Source organism: Nannobrachium achirus, assembly GCF_963921795.1.
Source record: "Nannobrachium achirus genome assembly, chromosome: 5".
Lineage (NCBI taxonomy): Eukaryota > Metazoa > Chordata > Actinopteri > Myctophiformes > Myctophidae > Nannobrachium > Nannobrachium achirus.
The window spans coordinates 56710648-56728580 of NC_137814.1; the positions used below are offsets into that span (position 1 = coordinate 56710648).

The 17933-nt window shown below is 38.8% G+C and overlaps 1 protein-coding gene across 1 annotated transcript; it reads left to right on the forward strand.

Annotated features, from left to right (window-relative positions):
• The first annotated feature begins 5761 nt into the window (after positions 1–5761).
• LOC308285475 (uncharacterized protein) lies at positions 5762–8837 on the forward strand. Its single transcript, XM_080726244.1, has 5 exons — positions 5762–5821; positions 6307–6385; positions 6975–7036; positions 7757–7889; positions 8607–8837. Exons 1-5 carry the CDS (start codon positions 5789–5791, stop codon positions 8786–8788), a joined length of 489 nt encoding a protein of 162 aa, XP_080582370.1. The 5' UTR covers positions 5762–5788; the 3' UTR covers positions 8789–8837.
• The last annotated feature ends 9096 nt before the right edge of the window (positions 8838–17933 follow it).

Consider the following 17933-nt stretch of genomic DNA (forward strand, 5'->3'; position numbering starts at 1 on the left):
GATGTGGAGGGTTAGTCAAAGTATCACTGAAACCAATTTTATTCCAATCGGCCAAAGGGGGGCGCTATACGAAGCGTTTGAAAATTCAAACTTCAAACGGGCATAAGTCATGACTCGTTTTGTTTGAAGACATGCAACTTGTTACACGCGTGCTTTGACTCGAGCGGAAGACATCTGTGTCGTTGTTAAGTAAGCTCCGCCCTTCGATTTTCCGCCATATTGAGCAGTTTGTAAAACGCGTAAACCCGCTTTTATTCTGGAATTTTCGCTCCACGTGCACAAAACTTTTTTTACGTGAACTTTGGACCGATATCTAAAGATCTGTCAGATCGGATTTCTTTAAAATTGAAACATGCTTTTTTAAATAAATTCAATGAATATTGCAGTTTTATGCAAATTATTCTTCTGCCTCTAAATCATACATGCAAAGTAACATGTTCATGGCATTTGGCAAAGATGTAGAGTGTTAGTCCAAATATCACTAAAACCAATCTTACCCCAATTGAACAAAGGGGGGCGCTATATCATTTTGAGCAGTCTGTGAAACGCTTAAACCCGTTAGGATTTTTTTTTTGCAATTTGCATGAAACATTCTACACACAATCTAAGGACCTTTATCTAATATGCCTATGAAGTGCACACACACAAAAAAATTATAATAATGAATATAGCTGCAAGCAGCGATAAAGTGGCCAAAGCCAAAAACACCTCAAATCATGAACACAGCCTGCAATGTGCGTGAAATCTTGCAAGCACATTCCCAATAGGTCAAGGAACAGATACCACCCTTCTTACATTGGCCTGTTATAGCGCCACCAGCGGGTCAACTTTTGCACAACACATTTTTGGAACAAAATGGACCAATCGTTGACGTCAGTAACGTCAAAGAGAGCACTGCCTGCGATCTTGACATTTTGTACTTTTATAGCCATTGTTTTCCGGCTTGAAGCGAGCCCACAATTGTTTCGAAGGAACAATATTTTTCTAGTTTATCTATCAGTCAGTCAGTCAGACAGTAGACGGGAACTTCGGTTCCTTTCTACTCCTACATACTTAGTGAGAAAATGAAAATAAAAACATCAATGTGTTCAGTTTACAGTGGCGAAGTGCGCTATTATTTTTTATAGCAATCGGCCAAATGGTGGCGCTGCACGAAGCCTTCGAAAGTGCGAACTTTGAACAGGTATAGCTCATGCTGTGTTTGAGGTACAGGCATGAAACCTGTATACACGTATGCGTCTCCTCATGCCGAACAACTTTTAGCCTCTGACTTTTGACCTCTGACCTTTAGATCTCCCACAATTCGGAATTATATGAAAAACAGTACAAATCTATCTCCTCCTGGGTTTTTTTCGATACGCGCACAAAACTTTTTTCACATGAACTTTGGACCAATACGGTCAAACTAATCTCGGCGGATTTCTTTTAAAGTGAAATATAATTTTTTAATAATTCAATAAATATTGCAGTTTTATGCAAATTATTCTTCGGCCTCTAAATCATACATGCAAAGTTACACGTTCATGGCATTTGGCAAAGATGTAGAGGGTTAGTCAAGGTATCACTGAAACCAATTTTATTCCAATCGGCCAAAGGGGGGCGCTATACGAAGCGTCTGAAAATTCAAACTTCAAACGGGCATAAGTCATGACTCGTTTCGTTTGAAGACATGCAACTTGTTACACGCGTGCTTTGACTCAAGCGGAAGACATCTGTGTCGTTGTTAAGTAAGCTCCGCCCTTCGATTTTCCGCCACTTTGAGCAGTTTGTAAAACGCGTAAACCCGCTTTTATTCTGGAATTTTCGCGTCACGTGCACAAAACTTTTTTTACGTGAACTTTGGACCGATATCTAAAGATCTGTCAGATCGGATGTCTTTAACATTGAAACATGCTTTTTTAAATAATTCAAACAATATTGCATTTTTATGCAAATTATTCTTCTGCCTCTAAAACATACAAGCAAAGTCACATTTTCATGACAAAATAGTGTAGAGGGTTAGTTCAAATATCACTGAAACCAATCTTACCCCAAATGGCCAAAGGGGGGCGCTATATAATTTTGAGCAGTTTGTAAAACGCTTAAACCCGTTTTTATTCTAGGATTTTTTTTGCAATTTGCATGAAACATTCTACACACAATCTAAGGACCTTTATCTAACATGCCTATGAAGTGCACACAAAAAAATTATAAAATAATAATAATAAATATAGCTGCAAGCAGCGATAAAGTGTCCAAAGCCAAAAACACCTCAAATCATGAACACAGCCTGGGATGTGCGTGAAATCTTGCAAGCACATTCCCAATAGGTCAAGGAACAGATACCAACCTTCTCACATTGGCCTGTTATAGCGCCACCAGCGGGTCAACTTTTGCACAACACATTTTTGGAACAAAATGGACCAATCTTTGACGTCAGTAACGTCAAAGAGAGCACTGCCTGCGATCTTGACATTTTGTACTTTTATAGCCATTGTTTTCTGGCTTGAAGCGAGCCCACAATTGTTTCGAAGGAACAATATTTTTCTAGTTTATTGTGGGCTCGCCTATAAGGCGAGCACACTTTAGATATTGTCATTATTTATTTATTTATTTATCTATCAGGCAGGCATATCAAGTATCAAAAAACTTCGGTTCCTTTCTACTCCTACATACTTAGTGAGAAAATGAAAATAAAAACATCAATGTGTTCAGTTTACAGTGGCGAAGTGTGCTATTACTTTTTACAGCAATCGGCCAAATGGTGGCGCTGTAGGAAGCCTTCGAAAGTGCGAACTTTGAACAGGTATAGCTCATGCTGTGTTATACATACAGCCATGAAACCTGTATACACTTATGCGTCTCCTCATGCCGAACAACTTTTACCCTCTAACTTTTGACCTCTGACCTTTAGGTCTCCCACAATTCGGAATTATATGAAAAACAGTAAAAATCTATCTCCTCCTGGGTTTTTTTTGTTACGCGCACAAAACTTTTTTCACATGAACTTTGGACCAATACGGTCAGATTTATCTCGGTGGATTTCTTTTAAAGTGAAATATCATTTTTTAATAATTCAATCAATATTGCGGTTTTATGCAAATTATTCTTCGCCCTCTAAATCATACATGCAAAGTTACACGTTCATGGCATTTGGCAAAGATGTGGAGGGTTAGTCAAAGTATCACTGAAACCGATTTTATTCCAATCGGCCAAAGGGGGGCGCTATACGAAGCGTTTGAAAATTCAAACTTCAAACGGGCATAAGTCATGACTCGTTTCGTTTGAAGACACGCAACTTGTTACACGCGTGCTTTGACTCGAGCGGAAGACATCTGTGTCGTTGTTAAGTAAGCTCCGCCCTTCGATTTTCCGCCACTTTGAGCAGTTTGTAAAACGCGTAAACCCGCTTTTATTCTGGAATTTTCGCGTCACGTGCACAAAACTTTTTTTACGTGAACTTTGGACCGATATCTAAAGATCTGTCAGATCGGATTTCTTTAACATTGAAACATGCTTTTTTAAATAATTCAAACAATATTGCATTTTTATGCAAATTATTCTTCTGCCTCTAAAACATACATGCAAAGTCACATTTTCATGACAAAATAGTGTAGAGGGTTAGTTCAAATATCACTGAAACCAATCTTACAGTTACAGTTGTCCATGTCAAGCGACCATTGTGTGTCTCATTGTATAGCTTGAGAGCAACCGGCACAAAGAACGTTCCTAGTCTCTCGCATCTCCATCCTGGGTAGATGAATCGGTCGTTTCCTCTCTTAGTCCAGTAACCGAAGATCTCAGGGTAGAGGGGGTGGGAGGAGTTATTCAAGATGGATTCCAGCTTCCTTGCCGTACGCACCCTGGCTACCTCCTCCACCCAACTACAGAGCCCGCCTTCCTCACCAGTCTGTTGAGGTTGAAGGTGTTGCCCGCTCTGTTGTTGCCCCCCCAGCAAGATATATATATATATATATATATATATATATAAAAAGAACACTAGCCATAACAGTCTTGCTGTGAATCGCCTCGGTGTTGTCGGACCAGTCCAACAAGCTGTTCAGGTGCATTCCTAGGAATTTGTGGTTGTCCACAAACGCCACCACCTCCCCATTTATGGTGCTTGGCACTGTGGGTACTCGATTGGATGTGTGGAAGTCCACCACCATCTCCTTGATCTTACTATAGCATTAATCCGGAGTTGGTTGGCCTCACTGCAGAAAGTCCCTCACCACACCATCATGCTCAGCCGTGTTTTCGCCAGAGATTTGGCTGACCACCACAGTATCATCTGAAAACTTCTGTAGATGACAGGGCTTGGAGTTGAAGTGGAAATTATGATGTGTAGAGTGAACAAGAAAGGAGTGAGCACAGTGCCTTGCGGGGCACCCGTATTGCTCACAAGCACATCAGACCTACAGTTCTGCAGCCTCACGTACGGTCTGCCCGAAAGTTAGTCTTTAATCCATGCCACCAGGCCCTTTTCCACCCACATCAGCGGGAGGAACAGAGACATGTAGAGATGTTTTCACATCCAGGAGTGTTTTTATTGTCATTGTAAATGTCTTGTTGTCTGTTGTCTTCTATTCCAGTGAGTGGTGGAACACGCTCTTCAGGATATCACACCACCAGTGAAGCTCCTACCCAGGCTGATGCTGATGTAAGAGTGAGAGAGGAAGATGTTTCATAGATGAAACTTTAGTCTGACATTAATCACACAAATTTTAATTTGTATTTCTTTACTTTATATTTTATTTCATTTTCAGTCTGTGCTGAAGGAACCAGTAGAACCAACTCTACCAGCAGTCAGGGGAAGGAACAGCATGGATCTGCGTCCTTCAAGCAGTGAGTATCAATATCCTGTTTACAGCATATCATCGCTGCCAGGTGGAAACCTTGGATGTTCAATAAAGAATTACACAGAATGTGTATGTGTGTGCACGCATGTGTGTGTGTGTGTGTGTGTGTGTGTGTGTGTGTGTGTGTGTGTGTGTGTGTGTGTGTGTGTGTGTGTGTGTGTGTGTGTGTGTGTGTGTGTGTGTGTGTGTGTGTGTGTGTGTGTGTGTGTGTGTGTTAGTAAGGGGATTTTATAAGATATTTGACCAATCTGCGAAGTAAATCGTTACCAAGAAGTTTCTTCACCAATGTGTTTCTAAAGGTGTGTAATAATATGTACTAAAAGGTTGAAATTCAACTCCCGGGGGAAACCTCATAAAAAAACTGATTTGTGTTTGTGTCCCATTAATTTACTATACAGGAAAAAAATACAAAAGATAAATATGCTTTAAGTAGCATGTGAGGGGTCAAACTAGGGGTTTTTCATGATGCTGAATCCATTGCAAGCATTTGTTTTGCATGAAAAACATTCCTTGGGCTAAAACGGACCCACAAAACGATGGTTTAGTGATGAATCATCACTTTTCACCATTTTGTAGGGGCCATTTGTAGCCCACGGAATGTTTTTCGTTTCAGTACTACACGCCCTGATGATGACCAGTTCATGGTCGAAACATGTCGGTTTTTAAAGGTGATACACCATGCATTTAAAAAGTATTTATGTCATATTGTTTATGTCCCAAAAACGTTTTTCAAAAGTTTTTGAGGCTAAATTACCACTCCTGAATAGAGAGCCTCTCTCATTTTTGAATGGCTCTCAGAGCATTTTCAGCTGCAGTACCACCTTTGGCCTGAACTTATGTTCCCCTTACCATGTGTGTACAAGTGAACATAAGAATGGGTGGGTGTATTTTCATAAATATTGTCTTCTGTTCCAGTGAGTGGTGGAACACGCTCTACAGGAGTTGGAACCATGAGTGAAGTTTCCAGCCAGGCTGACGCTGATGTAAGTGTGTGAGAGATAAAGAGATGTTTCATTGCCTTTTCATAGCTGTTACAATAAAACTAGGGCTGGGACTTTAACCGATTAATTGCGATTAATTAATTACAGAAAATTAACACGGTTGAAAAAGTTAACGCATTTTAATCGCACTTAGTTTTTGCACCACAGAACCTTCTGTTTCGGGCATACCGATCATAGCGATGCACCAACCAAGAAGAGACAACAAACGCAAAGGGAGAAGTAGCCGATCAGAGCGCTTTGCTTGGCCCAGTGGATACGAAATTTAGATAAAGAAAACTCGTTAAATTCACTCGTACAACAAAATGTGTTTTACTTGAGAAAAAATGCTTCTCAGGTGCGATTAATTGCGATTAATTAATTACAGAGCCTGTAATTAATTAGATTAACAATTTGAATCGCATCCCAGCCCTAAATAAAACACATTCTAATTCTTCATTTTATATTTCATGTTGACATCATAATTTAAGTCTGTGGTGAAGGTGCCAGTAGAATCAACCCTACCAGATGTCAGGAGAAGGAACAGCATCGAACTGCTGCTTCCAAGCAGTGAGTATAAATATCCTGCTTACGGCATATCACCACTGTCAGGTGGAAACCTTGGATGTTCAATAATGTTCAGGACAAATAAAAACTGACCCACAAAACGATGGTTTAGTGATGAATCATCACTTTTCACCGTTTTTTAGGGGCCCACGGATACTTTGCAGATTTTCTTATGTTCCCCTTACTACATGGAAAAACAAACAAAAACTGTGTTTTAATGAATCCAACGTAGTTGGGCCGATTAGTCACAAGCTCTTGTTAATGCCTTTCATTGGATCAACATTTATACCCAAAGGGGGGACTATTTTCACTACTTAGGCCTAAGAAATTCATGTTAAAATATGGAGATAAAGCTACTGCCTCATAGCAATGATTTTTGTAATCGAGTACTGTGTGTGTGTGTGTGTGTGTGTGTGTGTGTGTGTGTGTGTGTGTGTGTGTGTGTGTGTGTGTGTGTGTGTGTGTGTGTGTGTGTGTGTGTGTGTGTGTGTGTGTGTGTGTGTGTGTGTGTGTGTACGACTGTACGTGCGTGTGCGTGCGAGCGCGTTCATATTGTCATTGTAAATGTCTTGCTGTCTGTCTTGTGTTCCAGTGAGTTTTGAAACACGCTGCTCAGACACCATGAGTGTCATTTCCAGCCTGGCAGACACTGATGTAAGTGAGAGAGATGAAGATGTTTCATTGCGACCAAAGGTCGCAGTTTAGTATGCGAAACGGCACATCATGGCTCCGTCTGTCTGGACGTGTACGCTTTTTTGCGGTCTATGCATCACGCTCTGACTTCACTGTGATGTCAGGGGAACCACACTAACATAATCCCTTTTTATGCCCATATATGGAGTTCCCAGATGTCATCAATATTAAGCCCATATCTAACAGGACTTCATATGGGAATGCCCATATATGGAGGCCACATTGGCCACATACCACACATACCAAGACAGATGGCCAAGACAGCCGATATCTGTGTGGCTGGTTCTACAGACAGGGATCTCCATGCATGGGCATAATAGGGAATGTATGTATAACGAATAACATAACAGTATATCTCCATATTCAGTACATGGATCTCCATATATGGATACCAGGCAGGGGTCTCCATATATGGGTAACTGGTCTGATATACATCTCAGGGCGACATTTGTCACCCTGAAACTGACAGCAATTTGATTGATTTATTCACCTTATATTTTTCATCATACATGATCCTTATAATGGACTGTATTCATCATTATTGATGTTATTGTAAGAACACAGTAATATTTGTTCCTTTTTCTCCTATGTGGCTCCTATGTAATCAACAAATACAAACACTGTATGTACAAAGATGTTGTCTGTGAATGTTCCCTTTCTTTCCTGTTGATATTGTGACAGGAGACACGAGCGATGACCCTGATTGAAAGACTGACAGGAAGGAAAACTTTAACAGCAGAAGAATGGATGAAGGGAGAGGAGGAGGTGATAGAGAGGATGTTGAAGTTTGTGATGATGGAGCCACACGAACCACGTGAGTCTTACTGGCATCCTCTTATGTGGACATACCGAAATAAATCAGTACAATTTGCGTATGTGCGTTAGGGCCGGTTGATTAATCAATTTTAATCGAAATCAGATTTTTTTCGGTTGAAAGATTAAAAAAAAGCAAATCATCAAATCGATTTTCACTTTAATTAGGGTAATCTGGTACGGATCTCGCTCATTAGAGAGCCCTGCATGGGGCAAAAAGTCCACAGCCCGGTCCTCCTAAAACACAACAAGGTTTTGCAATATATATAATAAGCCCGAATCCAACACCAAATTAATGTAATTTCTCTTTCCAAATTATTAATCTCCAAATTGATCTTTGTCTACGGTTTGCATTTTTATAAATGAATATAACATTTTTGAAACAATGTATTCTTTTTACCAAAAAATCTAAATCGAAAATCTACTTTTCATAGAAATAAATCAAGATTTTATTTTTAGGCCAAATCGAACAGCCCTAATGCGCGTGCATGTGTAAAATAACAAGATTGGATGGGTGTATTTTCATGAAACTAGACGGGAATGATTAGTAGTCTGTTCCAAAGAGATGATGAACTATTGGGTGTAAAAAGCCAAAGGTCAAAATCACATCATGGTTCATAATGTGAGGAACAGAGACAGGCTGCAGGGTTTTCACATCCAGGAGTGTTTTTATTTGTCATTGTAAATGTCTTGCGGTCTGTTGGCTCTTCTGTTGCAGTGAGTGGTGGAACACCCTCTGAAGCAGGAAGTTTATACTGCTGGTCACCTGCCAAGGTCTCTGATTGGCTGACTACTCATTTTGGACCAATAGCGCCCTCGTCAGGATATGACACCATGAGTATAGCTCCCAGCCAGGCAGACTCTGATGTGATGAGAGTGAGAGATGAAGATGTTTCATAGATGAAACCTTAGGCTTGATTTATACTATGTTGCAGGCCGGTGTCACTAAAGTGTCTGCTAAAGTACAGTAGCAGATCTACAAGCTCACAACTAGTGATGGTGTGTACTGAAGCACTCAAATAAGTTCACTAAAATGTGCCTTTTGAGTTGTACAGATGACTATTGTTGTTTATGTATTATTATATTTCTACACTGGTTGGTGTTTAAATCAGTTTAGGTTCATGTTTATCTTGCCGTTTTGACATCTTGATTCATCTGTCGATGACTAATAGTATGTATTTTATAATCTTTCTATAATGTATAAACTGTATACTAAATAAGTCAGCTTATGTACAGATAACATGTATTGAGCCTGACCGATATATCATCCGGATGATATATCAGACTGATATTTGCAGGATGACATGTTGACATGCTGGTGAATTTTCCCTTTCTTAAATCTCTATTGATCAAAACAATCCCACATCAGTCAGGATCTGAACATGTTACAAAGCACTTACAACCATGTGAGCTTTCAGTTCACTGAACAGAACAGAACAAGTATTTCAACAATATTACAATAATCTAGAACTCAAGTTTATTGTTTCATGTTCCATGTTGTTTGTTGCATCCTGTATATTTAATGTACATTGTTCTGTTTCATCTGTCAGGAAATAAAATCACTGCTTCATGTAAAAGTACAGTAGGCCTACTGGAAATTATTTTTCTTGTTAAAATATAGATTGTCTATACACATAGTTGATCAATAAATAGATAGTCAATAGGTGAAATTTGCTTCAGATGCACAAGATTCAACCCCAAACACCTTCAAACATGTTTTACTGTTACATTTACAACAAAGTATTATGAATATGAACTATTACTGTACATGACTTTAAGGGACTTCTGTTGAGTTTGTTGCTGTGTCTAGAGTTGGGAATATCAGATGAGTAGCTTTGATAGCACTGTTTTATAATGAATAGTGTATATCTGCTATATGAGTAGCTTTTGATAGCACTGTTTTCAAGCATAGCATTTGTTTGCTAACACTTCAGATCCAGATGTGTGCACAGCTGGGAGGAGCATGAGTCAGGACATGTGTTTAGTTAGGTAAAGTTAGCCAAAAGTTAAACCAATCTGGGAACTCAATCAAAATCAATATCTTTCTTCACAAATGTGTTCATAAAGGTGTCTACTACCACCTCTGAACTTTCTCAATCACAACTCCCTTGGGGAACTTTGTGGGAACCAATCAAAGTTGGGGGTATCGGGATACCTGGGCCTAGGATTAAAGGGGATAAAATGGAAAAAAATTCAATATGAGCATATGGGGTGTAATTAGGGTATTTTTACCTAACTAGTTCCAGTGCTGGCCGCCAAGCTAGCAGGCTCACACCTTTAGCCTGGTTTGTTTAATTGATTGGTTGGTTGATTGATTGACTGACTGACTGACTGACTGACTGACTGACTGACTGACTGACTGACTGACTGACTGATTGATTGGAGACTTTATTAGAAGTTTGCATAGGAAAAGGTCATGACAGTACAGTTCACTGGTACACGGTCAACTAAAAGGATACGCCCAAAAAAGCCTATGGCTTGTTTCTCAATATATATATATATATAACATATAACATTGAATGACGGACATATAGAACACAGCAGGTATGCAGAAGATATCATCAGAAAAACAGTGGTAATACACAATGTAAAATAAATGGTATTTACAATAGAAAGGTCAGGGCCAGGGGGAGCTAAGGATGGGCTTTGTTTTCATTTACCAGTCTGGGACTGCAATTCAATTCAATTCAAAGGAGCTTTATTGGCATGAGAAAACAAGTTTACATTGCCAAAGCAAGTGTCAAAATAATGAAACCAGTACAGTTATATATAAGTAAATGTAGCCTACTTAGTTACTTTACAACACTGGTTGACGTCACCTTGTCAATAACATTGAGAAAACATCCTAGTGTCATTTGTTGATCTATCTTATGTCCTGGAGTCTATCAATCCTATCAAGTGCAGGATCTTAACCACTTAAACCCCAGCATCCTTTTTTATGGGGAAAGCTTTCACAAGGAACTCATTAAAATGGTTATAGATTTAAGCACATCTTTGAGCAAATCAGGACGAAAATAGCAAAGTAACAATACTGAAGTATTTTTCTATATACTTCAGTGCAGGCCTATTTATTAGGGCATGTCTCTACTGAGTGCACTTTTCTAGTAGGCCTAATAGCCCACTTTTGCTGATGAGAAGTCAGGCCTCTCATACTGAGCCACTAGAGGGTGCTAAATGCCTTGACTTTTCCAGTGTAGTTTTCCAGTACTCATTATTGTATTATTAAAAGTAGCAATACCAGTGTAAAGTCCTGTATTCTAAATCTTAAGTCAAAGTACAAAAGTAGGCTACTTGTATCAAAATATAATTAAAGTAGCAAAAGTACAATTCTCATTATGTGGCATGCTCATTTCAGAATTATACATTTATATCATATTGTTAAGCCCTATTTTAGCAATCTACAAGTTCATAACACGTGCGCTTGCAGATCTACTATTTCTATGGGTGACCATAGCTGAGTGGTTAGGGAGCCTGCCTGGGGAACCAGTTCCCCTGGTTGTCCCCGGTTCGATTCCCGGTCAGGCAGCAATGTGTCAATGTGTCCCTGAGCAAGACCTTAACCCATAATTGCTCCCCGAGCGCCGTATATGGCTGCTCACTGCTCCTAGTTGTTATAGGATGGGTAAAATGCAGAGAATAAATTTCACGTATGTGCAAATGTACTGTGACAAACTCGTCCCGAAGGCGTGGGGCCATATTCTATTCTATTAAGGTTTTGGGAAGGAAGGGTTTCAATAAACCCTTTTGCAAATCCCGCCCCATTCTGCCCTGTTACTATGATGGGACATTAACCCTGGGCAGATTGTTTTTATAGTGGAAGTGGATGGGATTTTTTTTCCCTTCATAGCCTCATTACAGCTATATAAAGTACCAAAGGAAAAACACCTAGGTGATATTAATAAAAAGGGAAGACAAAGGTACAGTAGTTACATTGCAAAACAGGGGGTTTACCCGAAAATATATGTTTTAATTTGTTTAATCCCAGTGGGACAGAATCCTCTTTGCAGATTATTTTATAGTGGTAGTGGATGGGATTTTTTTTCCCTTCATAGCCTCATTACAGCTATATAAAGTACCACAAAAAACACATCTACGTGATATTAATAAAAAGGGAAGAAAAAGGTACAGTAATTACATAGCAAAACAGTAGTTTTCCCCCGAAAAATAAATGTTTTAATTAGTTTAATCCTCTGGATCAGAGATAGAAAGAGAAGCGCATTGCATCTTGGGTACTAGGAAGAGGACAGAGAGAATGTTTCTCCTCACATAATAGGCTGGCTTTTCGTAATTCTGCCCATTTAAATTATATGTACCCAATCGTGACTCTTAGACCATTGATAAGGTACATGTGAACTAGTTTGTTGAAGCTTATTCGTTATGATGAGCGAGATCGCTTGACGCTTGCCGTCGCTATCACCGTACCGGCCGATCTCCGTGTCGCGCACTGCGGACAGTTGTTGAAAGCCACATTCAATATTCTCCACTGCACAAACTCCACCCCCGATAGCAAAAAGTGAATGTTTTTTTCTGGTTGGCCAGTCAGGGAGTCTCAGGGACCAATCAGAAGGCTGACAAACGGTCTATTAAGAATTGTATTAATTATTATTCATCTAAATCTGACACATTTTAGTCAGTTACCTTCCAATAACCAAAAGTTTCAAAATAATTGCGGAGTAAGTACAACACATTTGCCTCTGGGAAGTCGAAGTATAAACCTACCTCGAAATAGTACAGTAGCCTATATAGTACCTGAGTACTATACTCACTGAGTACTGTGGTTATCTCCGCCAGGCCGGGCGGGCAGGGACATATATGGTTTGATTGACCTTTGTCTCGTGCGTTGTTATCTTCTTTTACCTCATTGTTCTTTCTTGTTATCAGATGTTCAATTCAGTTCAATTCAAAGGGCTTTGTCTGCATACGAAAACATATTTTACATTACCAAAGCAAATTGTAAATAAACTGTCAAAAATATGAAGTATAAAAGTATTGCTGTAATTTGTTGTTAGAACTACATAATGCATGTAAGCAAGGATAACTTGGTAGTCTGTATTTCTTTTGGGGAAAAAAGATATATATAGCAGCAGTAGGCCTATATCAAGAGTTTACAGTCAACATATTTAAAATAGTACACACATAGTAGCAGTTTTTGAAATGTATTCAAAGGTGGTTGCTCTGTTTGTATATTGTACTGTAGTTAGACGTTTTTGTCTCATGAATTGAGTACACAGACCCCAATGTAAACAAGCCATAGTGCTTTCTTGGGTTTAAATCCTATTGACCTTTTATGAACTCTATGCGAGGTTTGCGAACTGCTAATAAAGTATCAATCAATCAATCAATCAATCAATCAATCAATCAATCAAGATTAATTAGTAATTATATTTTTCTAAAGTTGTCTCTTTGCAAAGCTATTTTTATTTGTCATCTGTATCAGGGCCACTTTGTAAACAATGCTTAAATCTCAGTTGGGCCTCTTCGCCGTAAATTCTTTCATGAAGAAATGAATAAAGTCAATATTTCATATAGAAACTTACCTGCTTTGAGGTAAAAAAAAAAAACGTTTAAACTTCCAAAATGTTGTAATTGAAGTGTTAATAAGGTTTATTTTCTGATCAGACCTACACTATATGACAAACTATAATTTTTTGTCTACTTGAAGCACCAGAAGGGTGGTGTTCCACAAGATAATCAGTATCAGATTTCAACCATTTGAAAGTCAATTTAGAATACTTCCATGGAAAAGGTTTGGGAACTACCGATAAAAGTCATACAATGCCAGAGGCTATAAGATTATTTTATTAAGTCCCAAGGGAAATTTGTCCTGGACATACAGGCAGACAACCTACAAAAAATAGAAAGAAAGAAACAAAGAAAAGGAATAGTGTATACCACACACGTGCTGACATACAGTTAAAGTGCATATCACATTACATTACACTACATTACAGTACCAAGTTCACTGGAATGAATGAATACAATTGTATCTGTTCAGATGTCTTTTCTTGTTTTTCACTGGAACTGTAACATTAACGCCAGAGTGTATAGCAGTTCGTATTCTGAATGCAGGACATGAGAGAGGTCTGCAATTATTTTCTTAGCTTTCTTAATTACAGTTTCCTCAAAGAGTGTTTGGAGGGTGGCGTGCTCCATCACTGAACCCATCACTTTCATTCAATACAGTCCGAGCTAGTCTATTGATTTGTGATTTTGACCTCACAGTTAAATGACCAAACCAAACAGAAATTGCTTAACGAAAAATACTCTCAATCATAGCGTGGTTGTCAATCACAGTGTGGTAGAATAGCAACATCACTCTCGGCTGGACACCAAACACCCTGAGCCTACGGAGAAAGTGAATTCCTAGCTGGATTTTGGTACACACATAGTTAACATGGACATTCCAGGATAGCTTACAGGCAGGCCCAAGTATTTGTACGAATTGACCTGAGCAATATTCACTTTGTGTATGAGTAATGGAGTGTGGTCCCCCACATGACCTGGATCGACCTATCGTGTGGTTCTGCTATCTACAATTGGAATGTCCCAGATGTACTGTGCAGATGACTCCACCCACCTGCTGCTACAACAAGTAGCTTAATACAAACACTTCAAGCATAAGTCAGGCTGAATGAAAACACTTGTAGGCCCGCTGCCATCTGAAACATGTGCATTTCAGTGAGAGGACACAGTGTTAGGCTAACCAGTCCTTCCCTGGGGGGACAACATCTCACATCAGCTCAGATTCCTTTTCTGTGATGCAACCATGCAGCAACATCTCCACTATGAGAGTGCAGCCAGTGCACATGTCCTTGTACCACCACCCTTCACTGTGTTTGGAAAGAGACAGGCCAAAGCAAAGCAAGTTGAACAACATTCATATCAGAAAACATCAGTGGTAAAAGATGTACTGTATAGACGGGTTTCTTGTTTACAAACATTGAGACTAAATGCACAGCTGACTGTATCATGTAATCAATTCCGTCCAATCCCCAAACCTGTTGTTTTGGGGAGCGCTGGTTTCATTGGCTAATTTTGGTACGGACCCTGCGCACGCATCTAGTTTTATCAGTGTAACGTGGACCAGAAACCCGTCTATTACTTAAGTGAACTAACTATACCGCAGTGTACTGTAGAAATATGCTTGTAAGGAAAAGTCCAAAAGTACTGGCATCAGAGCCCTTTATTGGAGAGTTGCACCAACTCTGTTGATTTCATGGGGCCAGGTCTTCTACATATCTATTTGGCGAATAGAGGGTATGCGCATGCATAAAGTGAATGGCAAATCGAGTGGCAAAGTGAGTTTAACATTGTTTATCGTTGTTTAATGCAATCAGATAGGACTTTTATGTTTGGATGTACAGTATGGGCTGTCAAGGCCAGAAAGTAGGCGTTCCCCCATAACTTCCAGGTATGATTATGATGTTACGCGCATACCCTCTATTGTGACAAAGCGCAAACTGGAAGATTCTCCGCATTGGCAGAACTCTAATACAAGGCTCTGACTGGCATCAAACTTTAAACTACTCCACAGAAAGATTGATTGTAGTTGTTGGATGCTCAGATGGTCCTGGTGACAGTGTCTTGCTCAGTGACACTTAGACACACAGACCGGGACAGGTCAACAGGCGGCTACCCACCCACTACTTAAGCCACAGCTGCCTCAAGACAAAGTATATTGTTGCTGCCGGACAGAAACCTCTTATCTCCATATTTTAACTATTTGTGTTTTCTTGTAAATTAACGCCCTACTTGATCATACTGCAGCGTCACTAAAAAGCGACCTGCTATTTTGATACTTTTGAATTTGAAACCTTAAAAGAAACAGTTTTGGACACCTGACAGAGACAATAAGCGCAATGAATCAAAGAATGAAAATACTCAAAGTTTAGTTCTTGAGGAAATGTGCTTTTGTTACTTTCCACCACTGGAAAACATATGGTGGAGGCAGGGCTACTCCAGCATAATGGTGGTGATGATATTGATAATGATGGTTTCAACTGTTGATACGATCTATAATCTATGTTCCCATCTTTATATACTGTAATTCAGTCTTTTGGCATTGCCATGTCTGGCCAACTACTGCTGAGCAGTGAGATTGATTTGATTGTCTCTGATTAAATCTGATTAAATCTGATGATGATGATGATGATGATGATGATGATGATGATGATGAAATCCATGATGGAAATACAAATAGCAAAACCTAGCCTCGTAAACCACTAACTTCCAGATCCCAGAAGATTGAGAATGCGCTTTCCGGAAGTGGGTGGTTTACGAGGCTAGGCCAGACCCACTTCTGTGAAACAAATGAGAATGTGTTTTCCGGAAGTGGTTGGTTTACTAGGCTAAGCAAAACCCATTCCATGTAGATTTTTTAATCTGTCCATTTCCCTCAATTTCCCTTGTGGGATAAATAAAGCTCTGTCTGTCTGTCTGTCTGTCTGTCTGTCTGTCTGTCTGTCTGTCTGTCTGTCTGTCACTTAGGCCCCATTTACACTGGCAGCCAAATCCAGCCTGAATCAGATCTTTGTCACATCCAGATTGGAATCTGATTTGTTCCATGTGAACATGTGACCATTTAAACCAATCAGATTCCTGGATGTGGCACAGATCTGATTCAGGCTGGATTTGACTGCTAGCGTAAATGGGGCCTTAGTATATGTTTAAGCCAATAACAGTCACCAGCCGTTGGAGTAGTGTGGTGGTGTTAACCTGCAGAAACACATTCCCTTCCCTCTAGCTGTAGTTTGGTGTTCTTACTGTTCGTTTTGGTTGTCGAAAAAACACATCACCGTCTACCAAAACAAAGAGTGTTTGTGCAAAAACTCCACCACACTACTCCGGCAGCTCATATAACTGCTGGTTTAGAGAGAAATGATTGGTAAACAAAATATATGTATTGTTTTTTAATGTAAACACAGGACAGAATAGCTATATAGATCCATCTTAAAATGTGTAAAAGTTATGTTTTTCTGTAATATATTCAAAAAATGAAACTTTCATTATATTCTAGATTTATGGCATATAGGCCTATCTCATGAAAATAAAATAATCCATATGTCAAAATATTAGGATATGACGCGACCACTCAAAAGAATAAAACACACACACACACACACACACACACACACACACACACACACACACACACACACACACACACACACACACACACACATATATTATGTGTCATGTGTGTGTATATATATATATATATATATATATATATATATATATATATATATATTAGTGCTGTGCGAGTTAACTAAATTAATCGCGATTAACTCACCGTTATGTTAATCGCGATTAATTATTTTAATCGCACTTAATCGTACATTTATATATTATAGCCATTTGGCCTTTGGACACTGTTTCTCAACATTATTATCTCAACTATTATTTGGGGAGGTCTCCAGATGATTAGCTTAATGTGGAATATTGTTTTGTTCACTCAACAGTAAACATACCAACATACATATACAGGGTATCTGCACATTTATAAAGTGACAATTTAATTATTTTATCTCTAATTAACTAAATGGTCAAACAATGGCTACAATATTGGCTATTTTGGTCCATCCCTGTTGATATAAAATATAAAGCATAAAGGTGGACACAACAGTAATCAGATTAAGTAAATTAAGCAGATCCTTTTACCCATCAGCTGCAGTCTGTTTAATGCAATACCATTATATGTATTATTATTATTTATTTATTTGTGTTTTTAATTGATTTTGAATAAAATATTAACATACTTTTGCATAAAGCCAGCATATTTTTCCACTCCCAAGTTAATAGGGCCATGAAAGACTTGAAAGATTTCCCTTTAAGTTACATTGTGAACTGATAAAAACTGATGACTTATTTGCGATTAATCGCACAATTAACTAGCTAAATCATGCGATTAATCGCGATTAAAATATTTAATCGTTGAACAGCATATAAAAATATATATATATATATATATATATATATATATATATATATATATATATATATATATATCATTACACACACACACACACACACACACACACAGTCG

Bases quoted from the DNA above. Each gene is read 5' to 3' on its own strand.
- LOC308285475 (XM_080726244.1), top strand. From the start codon at position 5,789: ATGAGTGAAGTTTCCAGCCAGGCTGACGCTGAT. The intron at 5,822-6,306 runs GTAAGTGTGTGA...TCATAATTTAAG, and splicing joins CCAGCCAGGCTGACGCTGAT to TCTGTGGTGAAGGTGCCAGT. The intron at 7,037-7,756 runs GTAAGTGAGAGA...ATATTGTGACAG, and splicing joins CCAGCCTGGCAGACACTGAT to GAGACACGAGCGATGACCCT.